General features: G+C 36.6%; 1 protein-coding gene across 2 annotated transcripts in view; it reads left to right on the top strand.

Moving 5' to 3' along the window:
* The window catches only part of SMAP1 (small ArfGAP 1), a 164,049-nt gene that overhangs the window by 122,876 nt on the left and 21,493 nt on the right, over positions 1 to 19,680 (top strand). For both annotated transcript variants that reach the window (XM_028097738.2, XM_028097739.2), the window contains one exon: positions 16,250 to 16,340. In XM_028097738.2, the coding sequence (XP_027953539.1) occupies positions 16,250 to 16,340 (91 nt within the window). The remainder of the gene's footprint in view (positions 1 to 16,249; positions 16,341 to 19,680) is intronic.

Genomic DNA, 19,680 nt, shown 5'->3' with positions numbered 1-19,680 from the left:
CTATATTGCTGTATACTTCCCTCTTAGGACTGCTTTTGCTGTGTCCAAAGGTTTTGGACTGTTATGTTTTCTTTCTTTCTTTTTTTAAGATTTTATTTATTTATTTGACAGAGAGGGAGAGAGCACAAGCAGGGAGAGCGGCAGGGAGAGGGAGAAGCAGATTCCTTACTGAGCAGAGAGCCCAATGTGGAGCTTGATCCCAGGACCCTGGGATCAGGACCTGAGCCGAAGGCAGCTGTTTAACTGACTGAGCCACCCAGGCACCATTGGACTGTCATGTTTTCATGTTCATTTGCTTCCATGTACTTTTTTATTTCTTTTTTAATTTCCTGGTTGACCCATTCATTCTTCAGTAGGATGTTCTTTAACCTCCATGTATTTGTGGTCTTTCCAAATTTTTTCTTGTGGTTGACTTTAAGTTTCATAGTGTTGTGGTCTGAAAAAATGCATGGTATGATCTCAATCTTTTTATTCTTGTTGAGGGCTGATTTGTGACCCAGTATGTGATCTATTCTAGAGAATGTTCCATGTGCACTCAAAAAGAATATGTATTCTGCTGTTCAGGATGAAGTTTTCTTTATGTCTCCTAAGTCCACCTGGTCCAGCATGTATTTCAAAATCATTGTTTCCTTGTTGATTTTCTGCTTTGATAATCTGTCCATTGCTGTAAATGGGGTGTTAAAGTCCCCTACTGTTCTTGTATTATTATCCATGAGTTTATGTTTATTATTAATTGATTTATATATTTCGGTGCTGCCAAGTTGGGGGCATAAATATTTACAATTGTTAAATCTTCCTGTTGGATAGACCCCTTAATTATGATATAATGCCCTTCTTCCTCCCTAATCATAGTCCTTGTTTTAAAATTGAGTTTGTCTGATATAAGTATGGCTCCTCTGGCTTTGTTTTGACCTCCATTAGCATGATAGATGATTCTCTATCCCCACACTTTCAATCTGCAGGTGTCTTTAGGTCTAAAATGAGCCTCTTGAGGCAGCATATAGATGGATCTTGTTTTTGTATCCATTCGGACATCCAGTGTCTTTTGATTGTAGCATTTAGTCCATTTACATTCAGAATGATTATTGAAAGATATGAATTTAGTGTCATTGTGTTGCCTGTATAGTTGGTGTTTCTGATAATGTTCTCTGGTCCTTTCTAGTCTTTGTTGCTTTTTTTTTTTTTTTTTTTTTTATCATTCAGAGTCCTCCTGAAAATTTCTTGTAGGCCTGGTTTAGTGGTCTCGAACTCCTTTAGTTTTTGTTTGGGAAACTCTTTCTCCCATCTATTCTGAATATTGGCCTTGCTGCATATTTCTGCCATTTAGCATGTTGAATATTTCCTGCCATTTTCTTCTGGCCTGCCTGTGGACAGATTTGCTGTGACCTGATCTCTCTTCCCTGTAGGTTAAGGACTTTTTTTCCCTTGCTGCTTTTAGGATTCTTTCCTTGTCTGTATATTTTGTGAATTTGACTATGATATGCTGTGGTGATGGTCAGCTTTTGTTGAATTTAATGGGCGTTTTCTGTGCTTCTTGGATTTTGATGCTTGTGTCCCTCCTCAGATTAGGGAAGTTTTCAGCTATAATTTACTCAAGTAAGTCTTCTGCCTCTTTTTCTCTCTCTCCATCTTCTGGGACTCCTATGATATGAATGTTAGTCCATTTTAATAAGTTCTCTGAGTTCCCTAACTCTGCCTTCCTGATCCATTACCTTTGTTTCCCTCTTCTTTTCAGCTTCATTATTTTCCATAATTTTATCTTTTTAATTTTTTTTAAGAGCATGAGTCGGCGGGGAGGGGGGACAAAGGGCAAGAGGGAGAGTGAGAGAATCTTAAACAGGCTCCACATTGGGCTCCAACATGGCGTTCAATCTCATGACCCTGAGATCAGTGACCTTAGCTGAAATCAAGTCTGATGCTTAACCAACTAAGCCACCCAGGCGCTCCCATATTTTTATCTTCTGTATCACTGATATGTTCCTCTGTTTTGTCCATCCTAATTTTTATGGCATGCATTCAGGTTTGCATCTCCGTTATAGCATTTTTAATTTCAGCCTGACTAGATTTTAGTTCTGTGGTAAGGGATTCTCTAGTGTCTTCTATGATTTTTTTCAAGTCCAGCTATTATCTTCATAATTATTGTTTTAAATTCTAGTTCAAACATCTTACTTATATCTGTAGTGATTAAGTCTCTGGCCATCATTTCTTCCTCTTATTTCTTTTGGGTTGAATTTTCCCATCTTGTCATTTTGGAGGGGAAAAAAACCAAAAATGTGAAAATTAAAAATAATTTTTAAGTAAAATACATAAAGGAAGCTAGATTCTAGATGTGTTTTTGTCTGCTTTTTACGAGAAGCTTGATAGAGAAAAGGTAGAAAGAAAAGGGAAAAAAATAAAATTAAAAAAATACAAAATTTAAAAAAATAAAAATATTTAAAAATTGCTTTTTCTATATCCACAAAAGACAAAAACAAACAAAAACCCCAAAGTATACTAGATCCTGTTTCCCTTAGAGCTGAAGCTTTAGAGCACTGGTTGATCAGTAGTGTGGGTGAAGGATTTGTACTAGTCTTCTGGGGGAGGGTCCTGCTGCTTGATTCTTAGGTGGAATTGCCCTAGTGGCGATGTGCCTGGCACAGTGGGGCTGGGCTTGGTGTAGTGGCTCCGTTCTCCACTTGGTGGCGGTGTAGCTCACTGAGGTGGATCAAAGTGGTAGACTTCCAGAGAAAATGGCTTCCCCTGATTCTCTCCAGAGCAGGAAATGTATGCCACCCCTCTTCAGCACGCCTTCACAGATGGGCAAAAAATGACCCCTCCTATGTCCCTGGTTTCTGTTAGATCCCTGCCTTCATCTTGTCTGTGTCTGAGCTTTCTGCCTGCCCAAAGGCACTGCATTCCTGTGTTTTATGTCAGGCGCAGTTGAATTTCAAAACCCCACACTTCAAAGATCCCCGGCTGCGGGGACCTGCACTTATACTCTGGGATAGGGTGTCCCTGCACCGTGCTGGGTGCCAGCTTATCCCAGAAGACTTGGTTCAAAGTTTATGGTAAATCACAGTGTACAGCTGGTGCTAGGGTTTGCTGCCTTCCGCAGGTATCTTTGTACCTATACTGGTGAGTGGGATAAGTTGATGGCACCTGCAGGGTCCTTTGCCCCTGCCGAGGCCCTAGCACCTCTACCAAATAAACTCCAAGCATGGGACCTGCTTCTCCGTCTATGATCTTGGGGAATCCTCAGGCTACCCTACTGCTAGGGTTCCACCCTGATCTCCCACTGGAGCACCACTCAGCTCCCCTGGTGTGAACCTGGCAATGTCACAGACCTCTGAAACTTCAGACTCTGTGCTCCCCTGTTTATAGAAAACTGGCGGTATTATAACCCTCTCTCTTTTTCCCCTGTAAGTGGTTTTTGGGAATAGTTTTCTTATGCAGTCCCCTGTGCTTGTTTTCACCTCCCCTCCCCCACTTTCTCTCTTCTTTCTCTCTCACTACTCCCTCTGGATCAGGGCTCCTTCCCCTGGGGGCACCGATAGCTCCTTTTCTCTCACAGATCAACTCTCTGCAGTTCCTACCTGCCGTGGGTCATTTTTCCAGTTTGTAGACGTGCAGCTTTGTTCTCTAAGACTTCAGATCGATTTCTTGGGTGTTCAGAATGATTTGATATTTATCTAGTTGTGTTTGAGGGAAGAGGCAAACTTATGATCATCCTGCTCCTCTGCCATCTTACTTCTCTCCTCAGAATTTTTTCTTTATCTTTTATTTTCTGTAGTTTGAAAATTGTATGATAGGTGGAGGGTTTTTTTGTCTGTTTGTTTTTTTAGCATTTATCCTGCTTGGTGTACTCTGACCTTCCTGGATTTGTGGTTTGGTATTTAACATTAATTTGGGTAGATTCTCATTATAGCTTCATTATGGCTTCAAATATTTCTTCTGTTCCTTTTTCTGTTCCCCTTCTCATACCCCAAAAATATGTATATTATACCTTTTATATTTGTCCCACTTAGATACTGTTTCATTTTTCTTTTTCAGTCTGTTTTTCTTTGTTTTCCATTTTGGAAATTTATATTGACATATTCTTAAGCTCAGAGATTCTTTCCTCAGCCATTTCTAGTCTACTAATGAGTCCATTGGAGGCATTATTCATTTATGTTACAGCATTTTTTGTCTGTAGTGTTGATTCTTGGAATTTCCACTTCTCTGCTTACATTATCCATCTGTTCTTGCATGTTGTCTACTTTTTTTGTTAAAGCCCATAGTGTATTAATCATAGTTGTTTTAAATTCATTCTGATAATTCCAACATCTCTGCTATATCTGATCTGGTTCTGATGCTTGGTCTCTGTCTTTTCAAACTGTTCCTTTTTGTTTGCCTTGTGATTTTTTCGTTGTTGTTGAAAGCTGGGTATTACGTACATATGGGGTGAGAGGAACTCTGGTAAATAGGGCTTTAGTAATTTGGTGGTAAAGTGTGCAAAGAAGAGAAGCATTCAGTAGTCCTGTGGTTAGGTCTTGTGTTTTAGTGAGCCTGTTTCCCTGGGCAATGAACTTCTCAAGTGCCTCTTTTCCCCACCTTAGGTGGGACAGGATGGCTGGAGGGGGGCTGAAATTGAGTACTTCTCTCCCCCCGGTAAACTAGGTTCTGCTAAAACTCCAATAGGAATGCTGTTGAACGTAAAACTCACAGAAATGTGAGGGCCCCCGTGTGACAGAATCCTTCTGCAGTTTTTGACGCTCAGGTTGAGAGTCTTCTCAGCACTTTCTCAGTTACATACAATTCAGATTTCTACCCTGTGCTGGGTTTTTGCTCCAATAAATTGCAATTCTATTTTCCTTTTTTTTCTCCAGTTTTGGGGGCTGCTGTTTGCCCTGCGACCTCAATTCTCTGTTGAATTTAAGAGGAGTTGTTAATTTTTCAGTTTGTTCTGCTCTTACTTGTTAGGATGAAGTAGTGACTTCCAAGCTGCTTATCTGCCAGACCAGAGACTGAAAGTGTTGTTTTATTTATCTTAATTATTATTTTAGTAGTCATAACGTCAATATGACAGTTATTGTTATTATTTTACTAGTCAAAAACTGAGGCTCAGAGAAAGGGCCAGGCTGCATAATCTGTAGGGCCTTATTTAAAAAAACAAGAAAAAAGCATGATTAAATGTACTAAAATATAAAAGCTTTTTTTTCTTTCTTATACATTCTCTCAGCTGTCAAGGTATCTTTTATTTGCTACTTAATGTTGTTCTAAGTACATGAGTTCGAGCCCACATTGGGGGTAGAGTTTATCTTAAAAAAATAAGAAATAAAGCAGTGTTGTTCTAAGTAAATAAAAATTTAAAAATTTACATCAACATAAATTTTGTCATTCATCTTTATATTGCAACAGAAGTTTTAACTGCAGTCATAAGAGCATTTAATTTGTATGTGGAATCATCAAATTTACACACTTTGTATTTCTAAGCTTGTACATGCATGGGTAATTTTGTTCTTACCAGAATAATGGGAATACTGCACAAAACTATACTCTTTTTATTTCGCTTATTAATATGCACATACTCCATCAACATTCTTTGTATTTGATTACTGATGAATAAGGAAGGACTGAAAGGAAAGGTACTATCCATTGTACTATCCTCTCTCCTGTCATCATTTTCACTGTAAATGGGTTGGCTGATACAGGGAAGTGAAATGAGTAAGAAAGGATTAGGAGTTTTTGGTCTTTCTTGTTTCTTAGGATACTACTGCCTTTTTCTGCTTTTAAGTTCTGATTGAAAGATAAAGCATGGCCTCTTAAGGCTGTTGATATTCTGCTTACCGTGTTGTAGAACTAATATGCTTACATTGTGCCCACTTGGGTTCTTACAGAGGAATTCTGTGCTCATGGAACATCATGACCACTGTAATCAAATGGGCAGCAAGGGCATATATTGCACATACCTTCTGTGCTTATGAAGCTTAGGTTTCATGTCTCATTGGATTTACAAAATCAAGTTCAAAGATAAAATGAAGAAGTTCAGGATGCAATACCTATTAAACCTTTTGTGGGATTCTGTGGGACTGCATAAGTTATACCCACGAAGCTGACCCTGCTCAGAGATACTCTGTCTTGTTCAAAGCCACACAGCTGGCAAGTGTCCAAGCTAGGTTTAAACTTAGGTATTTGGCTAATGTTTTCCTTCCTTCCTTCCTTCTTTCCTTCCTTTCTTTCTCTCTCTCTTTCTTTCTTTTTATATTTGTTATTATTATTTTTACAAATTCTTGTGTTGAGGGCTGACTTTCAGTGGATTGCTGCAAGGAGATTCTCAGTCAAATACAAAACCTTGACCCAGAAGCAGGTCATCCATGAATAGTTTAGTTCCAGGTTCCCCACGAACTTGTGTTGTGTGATGGGCAAGGGGTGGCCCCTTTCCAGCTGCACCCCATTTATATTTTTTCTTTCAGTTATAGTTTGCTATTAAGTAGTAATTATAAAAAACTCTTTTTCTTTCTCTGTAAACCTTGAGACTATTGTGTAAAGCGAGAATAAAATAGTAAGATGAATGTTAAAGACATAGGTATAGATACAGCCTATTCCTTGTGTTGGAATTGCTGACTTTTTTCCCAGTCTTGCTGATTCACTGCTGAGAGGCTGACTATAGACATTTGGATGCAATCCACAGTCTTATAGAACTTGGAAAGATCATTCTTCCCTCAAGGAGTTTACCACTGCTAGAAGGAGATGAACCCCCTTACACCTGAGTCCAGCAGTACTGTAGCCGATTCCTATCTTCAGGCAAAGGCTCTAAGTATAATTGTGATGAGTATTTCAAACTGGATACTTTTTAAGAGTGAAACCAGGCACTATTAACAGTTAAGTTGGAATCATAGGTATTAACTGCAGGTGTCCTGAGCAAACTGGGACATATAGTCACCTACCTTATAAGGCATCATTCAGACACATGCTGAGCCTAAGCATGACATCCCTGTGAGCGTCCAGAAGACTTCCTTTTTTTTTTTTTTTTAACACCATCATTGCACTAATCCACTCTGAACCACTGTTACGATTGTGTCTGTTTGCTTGACTCAAGTATAAGCTTCTGAAGATTAGGAACTGAGCCTTAATTCATCTTTGTATCCCTAATGTTTTATAGGACCTGGCATATAACTGTAAAGGCTGCCACCACAGTCACCACTGACTGCCATTTATGAAGTGCCTGTTATATGTCCCCCCACTATGAAAGGGACTCTAGATATTATTTTACTTAATCCTCACCAAAATTCTGCAAAGTAACTGTTATTTTACCAATGTAGGCATTTGATGTTTGTGTTACATAATGGGAAACCTTGCAGACCTGATGTATAAAGCACTGTAGGTCATTCTTTGAGAAACTGTACAAACTGAGACAAGAGCTAGAAGATTAGAGATAGGCAAATATCCAGATTCTTAGAAGGAAAATGTATGTGGGTTATTAATGTTTGTATCATTGAGCTTGACATGAATTCTATGCAAAATTCAAATGGGACTTTTTTTTAATGGCTTACTTCTTTTCTCAAAATGTTAACAGCAGTCACTAGGTGCTTATATGGGTTTCCTGGGAACAGCTCCTGTCAGACTAAGCTTATTGTTTGAGATTCTTGGATATCTTTCTGGTCAAGATGTAGACAGGTAGACCTGATGTGCAGATTGTAGATAGATTGTGAACTGAATGGACAGCTCTACCAGAGAAATCCAGCTAATAGAATTGGTGTTAGTACCGAGGGAGTTTGCTACATTCTTCAGGACTCAGTTGTGGACTTTGTTCTTTTCAGCATTTTTATTAACTGAGTACATCAATGTCATATGGTTCAAATTTTCAAATAACCAACAAAGATTAGTTAAGACATTGCATGACAGAACAATTCCTCAAAAAATCTTAAACACAAAAATCCCAACAAATTGGACAAAAGTAAAATTCCAAAATAAGTGCATCCAAACCTCAACTGCCCTAAATATAATATCACAAAGGAAAATGTCAGGGAATTTTAGATGAATAAGGGCTTGATGTGAATTAGTGGTCTGCTATGGCTGCTGAGAGGGTCAAGGCTCCACTTAATCATTTCTCACTTGTTTTCTGCATTGCTCTGTCATGGAGTATAGGGGTAAGTGAGCGAGTAGATGGTACAGGCTGCCTGAAAAGGAAACTTTCTAATATTTAGCATTGTCTCCAGATATGGAGTATGCTGTATCACCATATCCAGTGATCTATAATACTGGAAAATTTTCTTACAGAGAGACTGGCCATGTAAGAGATGTTAATGGCAGTGTTTTATGCATCACGTAATGAATTGAGTAAATGTCTTCTAAGGCTCCTTCCTGTTCTGAAATTTATATAAGTCTCATATTTCTCCAGCCCAGTGAAATATTGTTTGGGATTATAATGTCCCTAGGCCATATAAAGAGCCATTTACTGAAAGATGTCCATATGGTTGGGGAAATAAAATGTAGATTACAGTTCTAAATTGAACCCTAAAAATACAACTTATTAAAGAATATTAAATTCAAAAAACAGTACACTATGTATTGATAAGTTTAATGTGAAAAAAGATTTATAAGTACATTATAAAGAATGGTAAAGAAGAAAAAAGGAAACTTTAACAAGATTCAAAGTAAAATAAGATGTTGGAAATAAGTTATGTGCAAGATTATTTCTTACATAAAATAGTTTTCAAGAAGGTTGTATATAATTTGGTTGTGACAGTACACACATACAAACACATATGTAGTAATTATAACAATCAATATATCCTAGGAATTAAGACAGTGAATTTTATTAATGTATTGGTTTTAGACAGTTGAGACTACTGGGCAAATAATAAAGATGATTCAGGCTTTGCAGTTTTTAGAATGTATGATGAAGTCCAACCCAATAGCCTTTGAGTAAGTCGTCATTTATAAACTTTTACTAAAAAATTCTGTGAAGGTGGAATCCTAGTATAAAGATTTCAACATGTATCCAGATGAGAGTAGTATTCTGGTAATTGTGTTATTGAGTGGCTTGTTAGAAAATAGATTTCAAGCTGTAATGAAGGAGTAAATTAATGTTAATCCTCCTGTCCAGCAAAGTGTTGTGTCTCCACTCTTGGCCTGAAGCAATAAAGAATTAGAGATTGGTGCTCAAAACGAAAGCAGAAAACAGTTTTATTAAAGCAACAGTACACTCTCTAGGGGAGAGTGGGCAGGTTCTGCAAGGTGGAACTGGCCACTAGGTTGTTTTGTTTTTGTTTTTTAAATATTTTATTTATTTATTTGACAGAGAGAGAAAGAGAGAGAGACAGCGAGAGAGGGAACACAAGCAGGGGGAATAGGAGAGGGAGAAGCAGGCTTCCCACTGAGCAGGGAGCCTGATGCAGTGAGCCACCCAGGCGTCCCGTAGGTTGTTTTGGGGTTGGATATATATTGGGTTTTTCTGGACTGGGAAGACCTGTGACTTGCAGTGGAGTGGTGTTGAGGGCTCCTTGACTGACAGCTAAGATTATGTAACCACTTTCCTACTATGCATGCCCATTTCCATAATGTATCTGAAAAGCCGATAAAGGGGGGTTTTAACTGCAAAACAGATGTATGTAAATGGCTGTATAGCTAAAGGTCAAGCTGGGGACACCTTTTCGCTGGACTATGCGTGCACCTTTTTAGGAACAGTTTCTCTAGGCTGTTAACATCCTGTTGCAAGGGGAACATAACCCGGTTTTCTTTATCGTAAAGGTGTTTCTTGGGGTGTTCCTTCCACTGTTCATTATCTAGTTTCTACTTCACACTCCTAAAGCATTGCTCTGATCATGTCACAAGACAACATACCCCTGTGCTTACAATGGTAGTGATTATTTTCTTTCTCAGTACAGTTCATATGCATGCATAACACACTTCCCTGGGAGTGTAATGTCTTTGCTTTGCCTACCGTCTTTGAAAATTGGTGCCCTAACTACTAGCTCTAGTTGGTTATTCAGATCCTTCTACAGAGTGGCCCTAGCTTAGTTTTTCAAATTTCTCTGTTATTGTTCCTATATACTTAAACCCATAGGTTAGTCATATATATCCACTCTTTCTTGCTTTCCCATACTCCGTTTTCTTACTTGGTACTTTTAAAACCAACTCCTACCTTTTGGACTCCGTCCTATCTTTCCTACAGACTTCAAGTAAATATTACTGTCTTTTTAAAGTCCTAATCATCCAGTGACCATCATGGGTATAAGTTGCATCTCACACCTTTCATATGGTCTTTATACTCTACCTTGTGTGAAATTATTTGTGTACTTGCCTTGTCCCATCTATCAGATTGTGGTTCCTTTTTTGCAGCTTCTCTTTGTGTCATTGGAAAAATAGTATCCATGTAAGCATTGGGTAATTTTAAATCTAATTTTTGATAAATAAGAATTGTTAAGGAAAAGGCATCATGATACTGGGAAAGGAGCCCTATCAGGAGAATAGCTTCTTTAGCCACTTTTACGGAGTCTTTGGACAAATCATATCACTCTAATATCCTTAATTTTAAAATGAGAGAGTTGAACATATATTTTATATCCCTTCTGGTTGTATGATTCTATAAATGTTAAAGGAAACTGATTATACATAAACTAGTTAAGGCCTATTTGAGATGTAGCCATTTTTTTTTTTAAAGATTTTATTTATTTATTTGAGAGAGAGCGAGTGTGTGAGTAGGGGGAGGAGCAGAGGGAAAGTGAGAATCCCTCCTGAGCAGAGAGCCACACAAGGGGCTCAAGGCTCGATCTCCCAACCCTGAGATCATGACCTGAACTGAAATTAAGAGTCGGATGCTTAACCAACTGAACCACCCAGGTGCCCTGAGATGTAGTCAGTTTTAAAAAAGCTTTTAATTACCTCTAGCACTTAGAAAATTGTGTAGCTTCCCTACTCTTATAATATGTATTAATGCTATTATCTACATTAATTGGTCAGCTTAAGCATAGTGAATCACGTTTTAGGGGCGAGGCTGTTATTTCTATTATTTAAAAGGTTGGTAAATGTAGGAGTTGGAAACGAAGTAGGGTTTTTATTCATTTATAATCTGGATAATAATTTGAATGAGACATCTGCTCATTATGTGTCTAAGGAACTTAGAAAATTTCTTAATCTAAGTAGACCTGTAGTATTCTTGCTTGTTAGAAAATTGTGTCTAATAAATTATAAATTGCTTAATTCTGTTCATTGACAGTTGACTGCATTCCTCACTTATTAAAAGGCAAATTGCATAATGTTTTTAGTAGCAGGAGAATTTAAAGTGGAATGATTCTACACATACTGATTGACATATCTAAGCTAAATGTGAAATGTCAAAGTGGTGACAGTTACATGAGGGAAAATGTGGTTGGCAAGGTCTTGATTTACTGTTATCATACTTTATTATATCCTTGGCCCCAAATCCTAAGAAGATGATAGCATTTTTATTCCGAAATCTTCTAAAATTCAGCTTTAAGAAATTACGTAATTTATATGAGAGCTACATTTCAGGTATCTTTAATAATTTTATCTTGTTATTCTTTATAAAGCTCAACAGAATTGTTATGCTGTAGAACAAAAGGACAAATAATAGTTTGTGTTTTAATACTTTGATTTAAGGCTTATTATCTTTATATCCTGAAAATATTTAACAAATAGTACTTAGTAAGTGTTATATCTAAGTCTGGTAGAAATCATCAGATATGTTCTTTTTTTTTTTTTTTTACATTTTTAAAAATTTTATTATGTTAATCACCATACATTGCATTATTAGTTTTTGATGTAGTGTTCCATGATATGTTCTTAAAGATTTTTTCCTTTTAGAAGAGATTGTCAGGAAGGCATAATGTATTATACATCTGTTTGTTAATCAAAATGTCTAACTGGAATATATTTTGGGAGTCCACATATAGTTCTTCTCTAACATTAATCTGGTGAGATATATATACATATATATACATGTCTCATATATTTTTTTTATATAAATAAAGAAAGAGTGAAAAATATGTTTTGCTATAGAAACTAAGTGGACTTCAGAGTGGCCATGAAAGGTGTTTTCAGGATAAACACAGGGTACTTCTGCTTCCTTCTTGATAAATCCAGGCTATTTAAAAGATGTCACATTGCCCTGTTGCCATGGATATTGTAATGAGGGAGAAGGAAAAAACTATTCCTAACTTCCTGTCTTATTTCTTGAGATTTGATTTTGATAATTTTAAATGTTTCATTTTTGAAATGCTAGATTATGCTTTGTGGCGAAGAAAGGAGATTTATTATTTTGACACTGTCTTTCTAGTTCAGTGTCTGAGGCCTTCTGTAATCTTCCTCTTCAGTCAAAAACTGAGTGTCTTGACAGCTTTTAGAATATGGCAGTGTCAAGAAGCCATAGCAGTGGACATGATTTCAAAGCCTCTTTGAAATAGACTTTGCCTCTCAATTTATTGGTGATGGCATTGGGCTTAAATGTACATCATCATGGAAAAAATGCAATACCTAGATATTTTTAGTTTGTATTTTTTTAAAAAATACTGAATCTTTCTTTGTTTTAGAGGGCTGTATTAATTTAGAGGATTTTTTTAGAGTTTCTTCCAAATTCTCATAATGGCACCATATAAGCAAAGATTTTTTTATCCCTCAAGTCTATATTTCGTAGATATTATAATCATCTAAGACTAGGAAAATAAATGCTTTATTTCTGTCATTTTACACAAAGACCTGTAAGAATAATTATAAGTGTAAATGAATTAATTTTTAGTTATTAGAAAGTCACTCACAGAAATTGAATAGAAAATTAATATCTTTCTATGTATATTTAAGTTCTGAAAGATTAAATATTATTCTGGCTAGAATTTCAAGATTTCTTGGGGTGCGTGCGTGGCTCAGTCGTTAAGCATCTGCCTTCAGCTCAGGTCATGATCCCTGAGTCCCGGAACAAGCCCCGCATCGGGCTCCCTACTCGATGCGGAGCCCGTTTCTCCTTTCCCACTCCCCCTGCTTGTGTTCCCTCTCTTGCTGTCTCTCTCTCTGTCAAATAAATAAATAAAATCTTTTAAAAAAAAAAAGATTTCTTACCTATATAGTTTGTTGCTTTGGTGTATCTGTCCTTGAATTTTCTCTTTAATAGATTTAAAAATAAAAATAATGAGGCTCATTTCTTAAGTTTACATTTATGAACAGTATCATCTGAATTCAATCTTTGTAGCTCTCACCAGTGTATTTAAGGTAGTACTTGGATTACTATGAATATATAAAAGAGTGATCTCTAAAATTATCTCTGCCACACATCAGTGTGTTTGTGATACTGCCTCAGCAAGATTTGAAGATGAAGAGATACAAGGTAGTTTTTAAAGTGATCGACTCTTTTGCCTTTTTAATTTGTGAGACAACCTATGAAATGCCAACTCTAAGATAATCATGTCTGAACTGTTGAAATCCATCAGGAATAGCCACCTCTTTTTGGAGTAGTTTGTAAGGTTTAGGGCATAGATGTACTTCACTCATATAGGTTGATTCACTATAAGGAGCCAAGGAGCAGTCTGTATTCAGAGCAGTGTTTCTCAACCCATGAGGCTGGTAAGAACTATGTGTTATATTATGATCCAGCCTGCATATGCTCACATGTGTGCACAAATATGCAAAACAATTCATGAATACTTTGTACAGTGCACTGTTTTCTATTTCATTTTTTTAATGCCAAAAAAATTCTAATTGTTATCCAAAAATTAGATTTCAAAACTGAATATTGGGCCATGTCTGCAGTTTGATAAACTATGTTTAGGATACACCCCTTATTCTTTAAGTTTTTCTTTACCTTGCACTGCTTATATACATGTTCTATATTATATAGTTTTCTACGGAGATGGTTGATAAACACCTATTTAAACTATGATGCAATTGCAATCTAAAGAAGAGAAACTCTGGGAACCCATATATATATGTGTGACATCTGGAAGGAAAGATATTTTCTAGACTGTTTGCAGTAGTTCTGAGGATGGGAGTCAGGATTTCCAGAGGATCTCTTGTTTGATTTAGCTTTTTCTTCCCTTTCCAAACAATGGGTAATTTCATACTCAGCAATATTTTAAAAGGTAGTTCTAATTTAGTGGGAAAATAACTCATAAACCAGAATTGAATTTTTAAAAAGAAGTCATTTTGGCCTGAAGATTATTAGAATGCAGAAAGTAAATAGGAAGGAATTCCTTACAGTTTTATTCCATGCTGCTTTTGCAGGGAAGAAGTTTCAGTAAAATATATCAAAGAAAGAATTTTAAACTGGGGGACAGAAAATAAGCTTTAGTCACTCTCTATTTAGCATATGATATCTGAGCCTGAATTTGCAAAGTGAATGAGATTGGCCAGATTATTTAAGTTTATTTTCAACTTTAAGACTTTCTGATTTTAGGTTAAATCAGGGATTAGATTTTTAAGTGCCTTCTAGGCATAAGACACTTATATGGTAAAATTTAGAATATTACAGACAGGGGTATGAATTAAGATCAATGAGGACCTGTTTGAGGAAGCTGCTAGAATCCTGCTTAGATGTTATTTGAAGTTTACGTGCTTTATGGCCACTTAATCCTCAGGTTCTCCTGCAGAGTTGAGTGCTTATACATTCAATACAGATTGTCCAGGAAAGAAGGAAGGATGGAAGTTCTAGCATTTTAAGTATTTAGTTGGAATTGACTCCGTGGTTACTATAAACTGTGCTTTGAAATTATTTTGCTATAAACAAAATAAGTCTTACCTCTGTTGGAGGTGAAAAATAGAAGAAAATGTGAAATGGATTTTGTTAAACTTCTGAGAATTGTGTATTGTTATAGGCTGACAATTCTGTATTTGAGAAGATTATTAAAGAATTGATATCCGTGATGGTAGGTTAAATAAGTAACACAAACAATTTTGAGGGAGATAGTTGTGACTGAAAACAAGAGTAGATACATGTTCTTAGAAATTATATATCTGTATAGCTACCAAAAATGTACTCCTACAACAACTAAGTTATGAACTTTTTAGGTAGTTGTAGAAGAAATGATCTTGTAGGAATGGTTTGAGAAATGAATGTGAGTGAAAGAATGTTTTATTTTCTTGATCTAAGAGAGGTAGGCTATATATTTAATGGAATGTTACTGAGCTATAAGATAGAATGAAATCTTGCCATTTGTGACAACTTGGATGAACCTTGAGGGCATTATGCCAAGAGTAATAAGACAGAGAAAGGCAACTGCCATATGATCTCACTTATATGTAGAATCTAAAAAAGAACTCCAAACAAACAAAAACAAATGGAAAAAACAAGTCCACGGATACAGAAAACAGAGGGCTGGTTGTCAGAGGCAGGGGTGGGAGGTGGGCAAATGGGTGAAGGGGATTAAAAGGTACAAACTTACAGTTACAGAATAAATAAGTTCTAGGGGTGTAATGTACAGCATGGTAACTATAGTTAATAATACTGTCTTGTATATTTAAAATTTACTAAGAGTAGGTCTTAAAAGTTTTCACCATTAAAAGAAAAATTCCTTAACTATGTGTGGTGATGTTAACTACACTTACTTGTGTGGTGATGATTTTACAATGTATACAAATGTGGAATCATTATGTCGTGCACATGAAGCTAATATTATATGCCAATTATATCTGCATTAAAAAAGTGAGAAGAGAGGTAGGCTTTCAAGTTGATAATCCGGTGGATGTGCTTCTTTTCATCTGGTCCTACAGAACATTTCTGTATAAGTGATAAAGAGAAAGTTTAGAATGGATAACTGTGACTTGGGTTTCTGAGAACTAAAAGAACATTATATTTAAAAATGTAACTGATCGTGTAGACTCAGGAGGAAAACCTATCAGGTAACATTTCATTAGGCTCTTCGGGGTGCACAGGTGTCTCCCATATCAGCAGTGTGGATGCGGGGACTAACAGCCTGCTCATGAAGATTCTGAGGCCTCCCCAGCCTCTAGTTAAGAGCACATTAACAGTAGCTAGCAAATAATATGAAATGGAGTTCTTTTAAAAAGTGTAATTTCATATAAAGGATTTAAATGATTAAGAACAATTACATTAAGTGTGTATATTTACTATTTTGGGATCCTGATATGTAAGGTTTGTCATTTCAAGTTCAGTGACCATGCTTACTTGTTTTTTATACAATAATAAATTTTTGGGGCTTCATTACACTATGCTTCATACACTTCATTACACTATATCAAAATATGCATAATTAATTGGGGCTTAAAAGGCTTGTTCAATTTATTTAAGAAAAATTAATAAAACTGATTATTTCCTTTAAAGCTGCAGAAGAAAGAAGATCAGCAGTTGGAGCCCAAAAAAAGTACCAGCCCTAAAAAAGCTGCAGAGCCCACTGTTGATCTTTTAGGACTTGGTAAGTAAAAAACATAAGTCACCTTAAGAGTTATACAGTAATTGAAATCTTTACTTGAAATGAATATAGTGGCTTTATCATCAGTATGCCAAAAGATACCTGTTAACTGAATTTGAAAATGGTATGATGAGTGTGCTCAGTTCCCACAAAAAGGGAAGTCTTTAATAAGAGAGCTAGTGTCTGTCAGCACTGTCTCCCCTGAAATACAAGTAATGAGTTCCTTGGGGGAAAGAAGAGATATCAAAGTAATCTTCAGAGGCATAGTAGACTGACATTTCAACGTTTAAAATAAAGAGTAGATTTCTTGTTCTCTTCTCTCCCTCCCTCCCTCTTACCCCCACTTCTCTTTATTTAGTTTTGTTGGGGGGATTCCCTTGGCAAAATAATTATGGGGTAGCCTTATTGTAATATGTGCTGGTTTAAAACAAAATTTAATTTTGGTTAACTGAAGCAATGTGCTTTACATCTAGATCTAGTGGCTAAATTCATTTCATTTATTTGATGACAATAAGAAGTGCTCATTTTAATTTAATGTATTTATTCTTATGGCTGACAGATACATGTTGTCTGCCTGGTAAGTAAACAGGCTTCCATTCAAGGAATGTTTATATGTGCTTTTCTACAAATACTGTCAGCTCTTTTTATATCTTTCTTCTCTTCCTACAAAAACAGCTTTAAATAAATGGTTATTTTTAGTAATACCTGAGCCTTCAGCGGTAATTAATGTAAACTTTTTTTTTAGTTTGGAGAAGGATTAGCAAAGGAAAAAATGAAAGATACTTAAAGTTGAACTTCATATACTGCTTTTCTAAAAATTGATCTTTGTTCTTATTGAGTAGATATTGTTTTCTGTTTTAAGAATTATAGTTGAGTGCTTTATTCATTTCTTAGGAAACTGGTATATCACAGAAATATATCCCTGTAGGGAAAAATTTTTTGTGGTGGTGAAAATAAGTAGTATATATAACTGTAATTTTGAAAGTACAGCTTTAGTCCAGGGGCTCTGAAATAATTACATTGAATTCTAGTCCCTATAGTTTCTGTATTTTCTTTTCTGTAAATGAGAGAAAAGGAAAAAAAAGACTTATTACTAAAATCTTACTAAAACTATATGAATGTTTGTCTTCACTGTAGCATTTCCTTTCCAGTGTAAGTGTCTGGTTTATTACTTTATAACTTAGAAATGTAAAATATAAACTAGACCTGACTCTTATCATACAGATTCATTCATTGATTTAACAAATACTGATTGTCTACCATGTTTTCAGGCACCATTGTAGGCACTAGGGAGATAGCTATGAATGGAAACAGAAATATCTGACCTTTTGCAGCTTTCATTCTATCTGGGGAAACAGTAAATAACACTTAAGGTATATTATGGGTCATATACGGTAAGTGCTACAGATAAAGTAAAAATGAGTAGTTGTAATTTTAAATACGGTGGCCAGTGCCTGGAAGATGCTCACTGAGTATTGCTGGAGCAAAGACCTGATGAAGTTGTGGATATCTGGATGTGTGGGGCAGGAACATTCTAACCAGAGAGAAGAGCAAGTGCAAATGCTCTGCAGTAGCAGCTTACTTGATGTGTGCAAGAACCAGCAAGGATGACTGTGTAGCCAGAGTGGAATGATCTCTGGGGAAAGTCGTGACAGAGGAGGGGAGTGTGTGGCTTTTCCTCTGAGTGTCCTGGAAATACATTGGAGAGATTTGAACAAAAATGCCCATGAACTGACTTTCATTTTTAAAGAATTATTGTAGCTACTATGTTAAGAATAAATTATGTAGCAGGGCAAGGCTGGAAGCAGGGAGACCAATAAGGAAACTTGTTAGAATAATACAAGTGAGAGATGACAGTGGCTTAGAGTCAGTGGTGACGTTGGAAGTTAAAAGAAGTTACCAGGTTCTGGGTATGTTTAGAAGTTGGAGCCAATAGGATTTGCTGACCAACTGAAATTATAGAATATTTACCTTTGGGAATGAACCTGTAGAACAGGCAAATCTGCTGATTTAGGACAAGAAAAATTGCTATAACAATGTCTTGACTAGCCAGTGGGATCTAGTAGACAAATGGGGTGGCTGGCCTTAAATACTCAACTCTTACTGCAGTAATGTTGTGTAGTAATAACCACCAGAGCTCAGCAGCTTACACCAGGACACATTTCTCGTTTTTACTCTCAAGTCTGTGGGTCAACTTAGGGCATCTCTGCTAGAACTTCATTTGATGTGTTTCCTACCAACTGTTGCACTGTCACATATCGTGTCTCCGTTTTTCAAGATCCTGTAAGTGTTCCCCTGTCCTCTGCCACCCACCGTCAAAGCCAGTACCACAAATTTTAGGATTTGGTGATGACCGCACCCCTCTTCTGGTATCACTTTCTCTGATAGTGCCCATGCTACATAGCGAACAACTCCAAAATCTCCTTGGCTTGTATCAGTTAACATTTCTTTCTCTCACTCATGGTCTGTGTAGTATCTGTTCTTATCAGTTTAATATCTGATACGTTCTCTATCAGCTCTCTTTTTGACAGTGGGAGAGCTTCAGGGAACGGTGTCTTTAGGGGAGAACCAAGGTCGACTTAGGACAGGAAGGTGAAGAGAATATTTGAAGAACGTAAGGATATATAGGGGATTTTGCTGGTGACTATCAGTTTTAGATCATATACTAGAAGAGTTCCAAAGGGGGCAGGGACAGGAGCTAAGGTCAGAAAGAGGGATATCTTGCTGATGAAGTTTTAGCAGCAGGGATTGTGGGGGGTATCTTACCCTGAGTATGTACAACTCTTCACTCTTACTGGTTTATCAACATCTTAAATTCTTTTTAAAAATCTTTTCAGGCTTTTTTTTTTTTTAAAGCTCTGTGAAGCATTACCTTTAATGAGTTTGTGAAGGTCTAGGAGACCACAGAGAATCAGAGGTCCCTTCCAGCTCAAAACAAACAGTGATCCTAAATCAGAATTGATTATGGGTATCTACTTTGGGCCGCAGACTGTTTTTCTTTTGCCCAAGGTAAGCATACCACTCTCCCCTAAGGGGACTCTGGTTTTCCTCTGTAAATTGAAACATGGTACGGGGCAGGGAGCAGGTGCCCTGAAGTATGATTTATGGTCATGCAGAGATGACAGTATATCCCCATGTGAATGAGACTGGAATAGGCATTAACGTAAAGCATTTGCAGAAAATACAGAGAAAACCCTCACCATTAGTTTAGTCACACGACCACAGAGGGGCCATAAATCCTAAAGTTTACTGTTGGTATTTGGGATCACTTTTAATCTCGTAATAGGGTAATCATTAGGATCATATTTTAGTAATTTGATCTTCCCTTTAAATGGCACTTTGG

The sequence above is a fragment of the Eumetopias jubatus genome, unplaced genomic scaffold, assembly GCF_037043125.1.
Source record: "Eumetopias jubatus isolate StellerSeaLion01/CBP00866 unplaced genomic scaffold, mEumJub1_p1.0 scaffold_6, whole genome shotgun sequence".
Taxonomy (NCBI): Eukaryota; Metazoa; Chordata; class Mammalia; order Carnivora; family Otariidae; genus Eumetopias; species Eumetopias jubatus.
The sequence above is the reverse complement of the archived record's forward strand: the minus strand, read 5'-3'. Positions and strand labels throughout refer to the sequence as shown.